At 39.4% G+C, this 12,306-nt stretch overlaps 1 protein-coding gene across 1 annotated transcript in view; it reads left to right on the top strand.

The window, feature by feature from the left end:
• LOC138700893 (neprilysin-1-like) overlaps positions 1-10,041 on the top strand; it is an 81,248-nt gene extending 71,207 nt beyond the window's left edge. Inside the window, exons 7-8 of the mRNA XM_069827293.1 lie at positions 207-889; positions 9,285-10,041. Of these exons, the coding sequence (XP_069683394.1) occupies positions 207-889; positions 9,285-9,754 (1,153 nt within the window). The 3' untranslated portion in view covers positions 9,755-10,041. The remainder of the gene's footprint in view (positions 1-206; positions 890-9,284) is intronic.
• The last annotated feature ends 2,265 nt before the right edge of the window (positions 10,042-12,306 follow it).

Genomic DNA, 12,306 nt, shown 5'->3' with positions numbered 1-12,306 from the left:
TCAAAGGTATAGCCAGGTTAATATCAGAAATGTTAGTAAAAATAAAATGATGTCCCTGTATAAAATACCACATGCACTTGCATGGAAATCCGGACTCAACATAACAATATAAATAGCAAATACTAGAGACCCTAGAACAGATCCTTGAGGAACACCTGCCTTCACAGACACAACTTTGAATAACATTTGCTTTTGTTTTTCTTTAGGGTGATCCACAACTACGTGCTGTGGCGCCTGGTGATGAACATCATGCCGCACATGATCGACGAGTACCAGCAGAAGCGCGTCGAGTTCCGCAAGATCCTGCTGGGCATCCTGAGCGAGCGCAACCGCTGGAGCCAGTGCGTGGAGTGGACCAACAAGAAGCTGGGCATGGCGGTGGGCGCGCTCTTCATCCGCGACAACTTCAACCACGACTCCAAGGAGACGGCGCTGGAGATGATCCGCACCATCCGCGAGGCCTTCAACGAGCTGCTGGCCGACAACGACTGGATGGACGACGAGACGCGCGCCGTGGCCAAGCAGAAGGCGGACGCCATGAACGAGCGCATCGGCTACCCCGAGCTGCTCACGGACCCGTCGGAGCTGAGCCGCGAGTACGTCATGCTCAACGTGACGGAGGACCAGTTCCTGCTCAACATCCTCAACGTGCTGCGCTACGACGCCTACCACAACCTGCAGAAGCTGCGGCAGCCCGTCAACAAGGACAAGTGGTCCACCGAGCCCGCCGTGGTCAACGCCTTCTACAACCCCAACAAGAACGACATCGTGTTCCCGGCCGGCATCCTGCAGCCGCTCTTCTACAGCCAGCACTTCCCCAAGTCGCTCAACTACGGAGGCATCGGCGTCGTCATAGGCCACGAGATCACGCACGGCTTCGACGACAAAGGTACGGCCATGCCGATCAGACATACGACCTTGACAGCGAGTAGAAAACTACAAATACCTGGACACTACAAACTTAACTCTTCGACGACAAAGGTACGACCATGCCGATCAGACATACAACCTTGACAGCGAGTGGAAAACTGCAGACAGATACCTGGACACTACACACTTAACTCTTCGACGACAAAGGTAAGGCCATGCCGATCAGACATACAACCTTGACAGCGAGTGGAAAACTGCAGACAAATACCTGGACACTACACACTTAACTCTTCGACGACAAAGGTACGGCCATGCCGATCAGACATACAACCTTGACACGAGTGGAAAACTGCAGGCAAATACCTGGACACTACACACTTAACTCTTCGACGACAAAGGTACGGCCATGCCGATTAGACATACAACCTTGACAGCGAGTGGAAAACTGCAGGCAGATACCTGGACACTACACACTTAACTCTTCGACGACAAAGGTACGGCCATGCCGATTAGACATACAACCTTGACAGCGAGTGGAAAACTGCAGGCAGATACCTGGACACTACACACTTAACTCTTCGACGACAAAGGTACGGCCATGCCGATCAGACATACAACCTTGACAGCGAGTGGAAAACTGCAGGCAGATACCTGGGCACTACACACTTAACTCTCTTCGACGACAAAGGTACGGCCATGCCGATCAGACATACAACCTTGACAGCGAGTGGAAAACTGCAGGCAGATACCTGGACACTACACACTTAACTCTTCGACGACAAAGGTACGGCCATGCCGATTAGACATACAACCTTGACAGCGAGTGGAAAACTGCAGGCAGATACCTGGACACTACACACTTAACTCTTCGACGACAAAGGTACGGCCATGCCGATCAGACATACAACCTTGACAGCGAGTGGAAAACTGCAGGCAGATACCTGGACACTACACACTTAACTCTTCGACGACAAAGGTACGGCCATGCCGATTAGACATACAACCTTGACAGCGAGTGGAAAACTGCAGACAGATACCTGGACACTACACACTTAACTCTTCGACGACAAAGGTACGGCCATGCCGATTAGACATACAACCTTGACAGCGAGTGGAAAACTGCAGACAGATACCTGGACACTACACACTTAACTCTTCGACGACAAAGGTACGGCCATGCCGATTAGACATACAACCTTGACAGCGAGTGGAAAACTGCAGGCAGATACCTGGACACTACACACTTAACTCTTCGACGACAAAGGTACGGCCATGCCGATTAGACATACAACCTTGACAGCGAGTGGAAAACTGCAGGCAGATACCTGGACACTACACACTTAACTCTTCGACGACAAAGGTACGGCCATGCCGATTAGACATACAACCTTGACAGCGAGTGGAAAACTGCAGACAGATACCTGGACACTACACACTTAACTCTTCGACGACAAAGGTACGGCCATGCCGATTAGACATACAACCTTGACAGCGAGTGGAAAACTGCAGACAGATACCTTGACACTACACACTTAACTGTTCGACGACAAAGGTACGACCATGCCGATTAGACATACAACCTTGACAGCGAGTGGAAAACTGCAGACAGATACCTGGACACTTCGATCCGTACTGACAAAAATGATGATAATAATAATAATAATAACAATAATAAGAACAATAATAATAATAATAATTAATAATAAATCAAATGTTCAGAACATTGTATTTTCTCCACTTGTTTTCAAACACGGCAGTAAACGCCTGTGATGTCATTAACACTTTTATCTGAAATGTTGGTAGCTTTGCACTATAGTATTGCTGCAGTTCGTTGATAGCTGAATCTTCTTTTCTGCAGAGAGCATATTTTGGTGATCTATAAATTCCAATTATAAGAAATGTGCTGCCAACAGTCATGTACTGTTACTGGTATGAAGATAGTCACTGCTGTTTTTCTTTGAGAATTAGAAATCAAATTTGCATTATTTAAAATTTCGCACCAAGATTTATTTTCACTAACATTATTAGTATTTAATATTGCCCATTTGTATTAAATTTTCCCTTTATTAATAAATTTTGTTGAATAAATTGATATCTCAGAATGAAATCTTTGTTGGATTGTGGTTCCTTTCTTTGCATCTTCATTTCCATCTAATCCACAGTGAGAAGGTATCCATTGTAGAACAAATATTTTGTCTCTTTTTGCATTAACTTAATTTTGGTATAGATTTCTTTCACTTTCCTGTCTTCTGATGTTAATAAAACAATAGGCTGAACTGCAGATTTTGAATTACAAGTTTCTAAATGGATTTATTCTGTAAATTAATTGTTGCAGACCGGTATTAATAGCTTCTAATTCACCATTGTAGTGTGTAGTGTTCTGTTAGTGTAAGCTAAAGATCACATTGATCATCAGCTCTAGCAATATTATTTGTTGCAGAGATCCATCTCTGATGTTAGATGTAATGTATCTGTAGTTTCTAATACTAGTAATTTATTTTTTTTGTGTGTATTCATATTCTTTGTATTTTCCAGAAGTTGAAGATTATATTCTATATCAACGTAATCAACTGGGGATCGTGGAATAGATGGAGAACTATAAACCTTTTGTAAAACTTGTACCTTTTCAATAAACCTAGACTATGTTATTATTTTTTTATGCTCGACCATGCCGAAATGTAGTAATTATACACCTGGTAGCAGCCCTTTAATGCATGTCATTAAAGTACACTTATTCATTAAAGTTCAGGTTTTCGATTATTCTCGGATATGCAATCGAAAGACAACGAGGGAAACGTCACGGAGGCTGGAAATCCAATACTGTCGCAGAAGGTTATGTTCTGTTACTATAATAATTAGCGTTAATTGTAAATAATATTCAAATAAATTCAATTTGTCATCTCGTTTTTCAATTCTAAATCAATTTCCAGGTTATATCAAAATTAGTTCATGTTATTCTCTAGATTATATCAAGGACAATGACATTATTGTTCCTCGGAAAAAAAACAATACCTTGGCGTCTACGCACATCTCACAATTTACGAGCTATGCACAAGGTCACTTCCGATCTTTAGTCAGATACGAATAAAATTAATACTTCTGAATAATTTCAAGTTAGAAAAATGGTCGAGCATAAAAAGTAACTTGCCTATAATGGTAATTAAGACGCTCGTATGAAAATTATGAAACTCGCTTGCGCTCGTTTCATAAACAAATATACTCGCGTCTTAATTACTATCATTATAGGCTCGTTGCATAATGGCTATTTTGATGGTCGTAGCTTCTTCAGTAATTGTCATATGGCAGACGTATTAACAATAAAAGAGCCATTTTTTAAATTAATATAAACTAGGTTCATTTTGTGTAATACAGTAATGTGCATAGTTGCTATTGGTGTTGGTTTTAAAGCTCCAGTTATTTTTTCTATAAACTTCATTTTGGATAGTTTCTTACTTTTGTAAATTGAGAAATATTGAAGAGCAAAAGAGTTAATGGCTTTATTGTCAAGAACTAGGCGTTAGTTAACAAAAGTTTTTGTACATAGCGTAATACAAATTTTAATCCATAATAAGTGGTACTATATACCGCAATATACGCAGAATAAATATGGGAAATGCGTGTTATTATTCGGTTGAGAAGCTTTTATCATCCAGTCTGCTGTCAAAAAATCTGAAAGTTAGAATTTATAAAACAATTATATTGCCGGTTGTTCTGTATGGTTGTGAAACTTGGACTCTCACTTTGAGAGAGGAACAGAGGTTAAGAGTGTTTGAGAATAAGGTTCTTAGGAAAATATTTGGGGCTAAGAGGGATGAAGTTACAGGAGAATGGAGAAAGTTACACAACACAGAACTGCACGCATTGTATTCTTCACCTGACATAATTAGGAACATTAAATCCAGACGTTTGAGATGGGCAGGACATGTAGCACGTATGGGCGAATCCAGAAATGCATATAGAGTGTTAGTTGGAAGGCCGGAGGGAAAAAGACTTTTGGGGATAATATTAAAATGGATTTGAGGGAGGTGGTAGAGATGATAGAGACTGGATTAATCTTGCTCAGGATAGGGACCGATGGCGGCATTATGTGAGGGCGGCAATGAACCTTCGGGTTCCTTAAAAGCGATTTGTAAGTATATACCGCAATATAAAGAAAGTTTATTATCTGGTATTTTTATTTTATTATAAATCTTTTCTCTTTCTAGGGCCTGTTTAATAAAGCTACAGTATATAGTTTACTACAGTAAATTTAGATTTGTGCAGAAGTTAATTTTCATGTTTCATATATTTTGACTGCCTTAGTAACATTTTCACTATAGTACACAATCTGGTAGGCTGGCATGTAGCTATCATTGGAGGCTATGGTTCTTGTTAATCCTCAAAATGGCTTCCATGAACAATAAAGCTTAGAAGCAATTATGTTTCTTACAAAGCAAGGGCTTTTCATTGGGCAAATACTTTACTTCTGGAAACAGAAACACAAAACAAGTAAAATGGGCAGAAATCATCAAATTTACCGTCTCTGTTGGTAATATATCAAGTAATGATAAGCCACATACCTTTATGACAAACATCGCTTCGGAGACAGAGATATTATTATTATTATCACTTTTGTTGACGTCGTACAAAATTTTGTCCAATATTCTTTTGAGAAGATTAACTCCGTACGTAGATGAAATTATTGGGGATCATCAGTGCGGTTTTCGGCGTAATAGATCGACTATTGATCAGATTTTTTGTATTCGACAGATAATGGAGAAAAAATGGGAGTATAAGGGTACAGTACATCAGTTATTCATAGATTTCAAAAAGGCTTATGACTCGGTTAAGAGGGAAGTATTATATGATATTCTTATTGAATTTGGTATTCCCAAGAAACTAGTTCGATTAATTAAAATGTGTCTCAGTGAAACATACAGCAGAGTCCGTATAGGTCAGTTTCTATCTGATGCTTTTCCAATTCACTGCGGGCTAAAGCAAGGAGATGCACTATCACCTTTACTTTTTAACTTCGCTCTAGAATATGCCATTAGGAAAGTTCAGGATAACAGGCAGGGTTTGGAATTGAACGGGTTACATCAGCTTCTTGTCTATGCGGATGACGTGAATATGTTAGGAGAAAATACACAAACGATTAGGGAAAACACGGAAATTTTACTTGAAGCAAGTAGAGCGATCGGTTTGGAAGTAAATCCCGAAAAGACAAAGTATATGATTATGTCTCGTGACCAGAATATTGTACGAAATGGAAATATAAAAATTGGAGATTTATCCTTCGAAGAGGTGGAAAAATTCAAATATCTTGGAGCAACAGTAACAAATATAAATGACACTCGGGAGGAAATTAAACGCAGAATAAATATGGGAAATGCCTGTTATTATTCGGTTGAGAAGCTTTTATCATCCAGTCTGCTGTCCAAAATTCTGAAAGTTAGAATTTATAAAACAGTTATATTACCGGTTCTTATGTATGGTTGTGAAACTTGGACTCTCACTCTGAGAGAGGAACATAGGTTCAGGGTGTTTGAGAATAAGGTGCTAAGGAAAATATTTGGGGCTAAGCGGGATGAAGTTACAGGAGAATGGAGAAAGTTACACAACACAGAACTGCACGCATTGTATTCTTCACCTGACATAATTAGGAACATTAAATCCAGACGTTTGAGATGGGCAGGGCATGTAGCACGTATGGGCGAATCCAGAAATGCATATAGAGTGTTAGTTGGGAGACCGGAGGGAAAAAGACCTTCAGGGAGGCCGAGACGTAGATGGGAGGATAATATTAAAATGGATTTGAGGGAGGTGGGGTATGATGATAGAGACTGGATTAATCTTGCACAGGATAGGGACCGCTGGCGGGCTTATGTGAGGGCGGCAATGAACCTTCGGGTTCCTTAAAAGCCATTTGTAAGTAAGTAAGTATTAGTATTAGTATTATTATTATTATTATTATTATTATTATTATTATTATTATTATTATTATTATTATTATTTTACAAAACACAGCTATTTGTAATAATTGCTGCTTTGTTTTAAGGCATGATTTCATGCGGTATGGGCCAATGTTTTATATTAGATCTACCATTTTAAATTACTGAATGTGATCCTAAAACCCTTCTTGAATTCGTCTTATCTCAAGATATCAAAGTCTATCTTTAGCCTATATATTCTTTGTCTTCCATATATGGCGATTTCCTCTCCATATCACCCTTATCACTTGAAGGCTCTTCCCCTTATTTTTTTTTTAATTCGACATTGATATATCGACCCTAGCAAATAATTCTACCCACTTATAGAGTTGAGTAAAACAAACTTTTCATTTGCCTAAAGTAAAATAACCACACTAAAATATAATATGAAATACCTTTCTGTATAATCTGGTTAAAAACTAAAGTGCATGTCAGTTTCTCTAAGCAGTTACTGTGGTAGCCCTAATTATTTTTTGCTCGATCGTGTTTATGCTGTATTTACAGCTACTGTTGTTAGGCCCTGAAAGTTAGAATTTCCATACAGAAACTTGTTGCTAGGGAATCCATTCTTCATAACATAAAACTATACTGAAATAGACCCATTACAGTGCACTTATTGTTGCTTAGTTACCATTACAGTGCAGTTTTGCGAAGGCTCTGGAATAATATTGCTCTAAATTTTCAATGCAAAATATATTGTATTTGCAATTTTAAAAATATGATCGTGCAAAAAATGTTGTACAATACACGTTTGTGAAGTGGATTACAAAATCTCGGAAATTGAAAAACTCGCTTCCCTCGTTTTTCAAACTTTTCCTCGGGTTTGAAAAACGCAATTCCCAATCTTGCATCGCAATATACTATTACTTCGGTAGTTACACGAAACAAAGCGCAGTAACTAGTCTAGTAGTAACAAAGATTTAGTGTGTGCTGCAGTAAATTTTATGAACCAGACGCCTCGTCTGACTTGATTATCTCCTGTTTTCTTCAATCCCGATGCTTTGAGGTTTCAATGGCTAGAGAATGTTTTCTGTCTTTACGGCCCATTCACAATGAAAATTAAACATAACCGTAACATAAACACAGAAGTTTGTGGCCAGGCTACCAAATGGGATCATTCACAATGATTCACATAAGCATTGACATAAACATTACCGTAACACGTTAACATGGAAGACTGCAAACTCCAAACTTTCATGCTTATGCTTACGTGATTTGCAAACAGAACACAATCGTGAAGCGCTTAAATATACGACAAAATATGAGGAAATGGCGTCGTTGTTATGTTTCCATGGTTACCAAGTATGTTTGCTGTTATGTTTATGTTCCCATCGTGAATGATGGTATGACTTCTTGATTTTACCGTAGCGTTTACATTCTTAAGTTAACGCTTACGTTATGTATGTATGTATGTATGTATGTATGTATGTATGTATGTATGTATGTATATTTATTCACACTGCAGTGGGTATATACCCGGTGGCAGTGGTAACTAATTTCATTCAATAATGACAATAATAAACTTATTAATTAAAAATACAATTAATAATAATACTAATAATTAATACTAACAATAATTAATAATAATAATAATAACAACAGGGAATATACTAAATTAAATGAAACGATCACTTAAAATAACATTTGAAATAAATCTAATTTGTATCTTAAAACTAAGACCAAACTAAAACCCACGAGTATGATATGTTCATATCTGCACAAGTACCTTTCAACATTACACTCATTTCGCTGTCAACTCACTCACTGCACTGGAACTACGACACATTTCACTGATTCTATCCTGATTTCACTAACACTTCAAAAACATTTCACTGTTCAAATACTTTGCACTGCCACTATAAACTATAAAGCTTCACTGACAGGAACACGTTTCACTTACACAGCACACTTCACTGACACAACATAATTCTTCACTGATACAACACACTTCACTGACACAACATAATTCTTCACTGATACAACACTTCTATAACAACATATCATTTACACCCTTTAAATACTGTGTATAATTACCGTCTATTAGTAAGGTCCTTAAGCCTATTTTTAAATGCATTTTTGGTTGTTGGTAAAGCCTTTAGTAAGTCTGTAGGTAAAGCATTCCAGTCCCTGATAGTACGATTGAGAAAAGAAAACTTTCCAGTGTCCGTCCTCTGCCTTCTTTCCCTCAATTTATAAGAGTGGTCGTTCCTTGAAGAGTAATTTGGCGGCTGCAACCTATGAAACCTATGTTCAATTTTCATTGTGAATGAGCCTTTAATCTTTTACTTGATTTCTCTAGACTTTTCGATGACGTAGACTGCCTTTTGAAAATCAGAGAAAGTGCCGAAATCAATACACTCTACAATCTTTGCTTAATGTTCAAGATGCTAATGATGATAACAATGATAATGATGATGATAATGATAATGTGGTAATGTTATGCAGGGCGGCAGTTCGACAAGGACGGCAACATGATGCAGTGGTGGAACAACGCGACGATCCGGGCGTTCCGGGATCGAGCCCAGTGCATCATCGACCAGTACTCCAAGTACAAGCTGGACGAGGTGGACCTGTACGTGAACGGACGCATGACCCAGGGCGAGAACATCGCCGACAACGGCGGCCTCAAGCAGAGCTTCCGCGCTTACAAGAAGTGGGTGGCGGCGCACGGCGAGGAGCCGGGCCTGCCCGGCATCGAACTCACGCACGACCAGCTCTTCTTCCTCAACTACGCGCAGATCTGGTGCGGCTCCATGAGGCCCGAGGACGCCCTCACCAAGATCCGCTCGTCCGTGCACTCGCCGGGCCCCATCCGGGTGCTGGGCCCCCTGTCCAACTCGTGGGACTTCGCCCGCGCCTTCCAGTGCCCGCTGGGCTCGCCCATGAATCCCCGGCACAAGTGCTCCGTGTGGTGACATGCACCGCCCCCGCAACCTGTACTTAACCCATCCGGAAGCTTGCTGGAGGAAGTAACGCCGTTCAGCTGTACTCTTGTACAAGGCAGATGTTAGACTCGTACAGGTTAGTCTCTGCTGAGAGTGGCGGGGGAATCGAAGTACGCGAGGAAAACCTACCCCACAGCCGCAAACCCAGACGATAAGCCGAGGTTCGAACCCCGGCCACTGCGATTCCTTTTATTACATTTCCATATCATTAATTTCTGGCACGGCATTCAAGAGGAAAGTAGGCTACGAGTTCTACTCGGCACTCCAGTTCTGACAGTCTCTACTAAGTAGAGGGAGGACTGCTGGTCTGTGCCAAAGTGAGACGACAGGGATGCCACAACACAGACTTATATTTAACCTCTTCATTGGTAGTGTAACCAGGGTGAGAGACGTGTCAAGATCTTGACAACAATGCGTAGCTAATTCGATGTAATATCTGTTCAGTTGCAGGATGAACACGGTCGAACTGTTCAGTCGACGAAGATAACTCCAGTTCTGTGCAAACAAGGCAGACTTTTATAAATGTGCTTGCTTCACACAATATAATATCGTGGTCGTCAATATATGTGTATGCGCGGGTGAAGCTATCGTATTCAAACTTCGCTGATATCCCTGGACAGATGTCCGCCTCTTACGTAGATGGAGCTTCAAACCGAGCTTTTTACCTCTTTCAAAGTATTGCTGAAATCGAAAATTGCTTCATGCCCAGTGATTTTTAGGCAATGTTCCGCCTCTCCCAGAACTCGTCCGGCAAATCACGATGCAACACTGTTGTCCAGAAAGGCACCTCAAACGTAAAGATGACATTGACATGGAGGCTAAGAAATATTCAATTAAACGCGACCATCTACAATATACTGAAGTAGAGGAAACGTAATTCATTTGAAGGAGTTATTCTTTGCATTTAGAATGTTAGTTGGAAGGCCGGAGGGAAAAAGACCTTTGCAGAAGCCGAGACGTAGATGGGAAGGTAAAATAAAAATGGATTTGAGGGAGGTGGGATATGATGCTAGAGAATTGATTAATCTTGCACAGCATAAGGACCAATGGTGTGCTTATGTGAAGGCGGTAATGAACCTCCGGGTTCCTTAAAAATTATGTATTCTTATTAAAAAGTATGTATTCTTCGGGAGATTTCAAACAAAATAGTTTAATATAATTTCGATCGTCTTTGCTTCCTTTTCGAAATAAAAATGGTTTTATATGGAACGTTTCATACTGTATTTAGGAAAGCCATTGATTTAATTCCCAATATGCTCAGTCAATTTAAGAGAGCAATGTATTATGATAATAAATGATTGAAAGAATTTCAGTTTTGTCCTTTAAGGAATTTGATCCGAATAAATTTAACATTGTAAAATTCGTTTGTGCGAGATCGTGCGTATTTGCTTGGTTTCCGCACAAAACCAATCCGCGGAAAGTCTAAAATTCCACATTCAGTATTCCCAACCTAACACACATAACAATTTCCCTCTTCTTACCGCTTAAGTGACATATTGATTTTACTGCTTTAGGCTTTTAACATATTTTTAGAGACGTTTAACATAGTAATAATTATAAATTGGAAACTTACCACTGCAATTTCACCTAAATTGCAATGTTAATTATTGTTTTTAAATATTTGCAAAAATTAAGTAAACTCTACAACTCCACTAAAGTTACTGCATTCGTGATGCAAGTAACATTAAGGAAGCCGTGAAAAAATCAACAAGATTCCAGATGCCGATGTTATTACTGCAATATGTTATATAAATAATAATATTAAAATGAAAAATAAATCATTACATAACTTTAACCGTTTGTTTTAAGTTCGCATTTATAGACTAGGGGAAAAAAGACAGACGTATATCACGGCCTCCTGGAGTATAGTAAACACAGAAAACATTTTAAAGCAACAATGTTGAAGATAGATATTTTTGTTTTGCAAATTTGCCGTCATTCAACAGAAACCAAGATGGAGATTTCATTGCAACTAATTAGAAATTCCACTTTCAGGTATGTAATAAACGATCTTCGCACAAAATAATGTACGATACAGGAGCGGTATGTTTTCTTTCAATTCTCGGAAATTAAAAAAGCTTAACTACGTTTCGCTTTTTCAAACTTTTCCTCGAACATGAAAACTTCAACATACCGCTCTTGTAACGCATATTACTATTGCAGAACGAAAAGTTATATTTGTTCAGATAACATTACTGCACATTTAAATTTATTTTTATTTTATTGGATTATTTTCCGTCGCTGTATCAACATCTAGGTTATATAGCGTCTGAATGAAATGAAGGTGATAATGCCGGTGAAATGAGTCCGGGGTCCAGCACCGAAAGTTACCCAGGATTTGCTCGTATTGGGTTGAAAGAAACCCCCGGAAAAAACCTCAACCAGGTAAATTGCCCCGACCGGGATTCGAACCCGGGCCACCTTGTTTCGCGGCCAGACGGGCACATTTAAAGGACAAAACTAAAATTCTTTCAATCATTTATTATCATAATACACTGCTCTCTTAAATTGACTGATCATAT

Source organism: Periplaneta americana, chromosome 6 (assembly GCF_040183065.1).
Source record: "Periplaneta americana isolate PAMFEO1 chromosome 6, P.americana_PAMFEO1_priV1, whole genome shotgun sequence".
NCBI classification, from domain to species: Eukaryota; Metazoa; Arthropoda; class Insecta; order Blattodea; family Blattidae; genus Periplaneta; species Periplaneta americana.
This window is presented reverse-complemented; position numbering and strand designations above follow the sequence as displayed.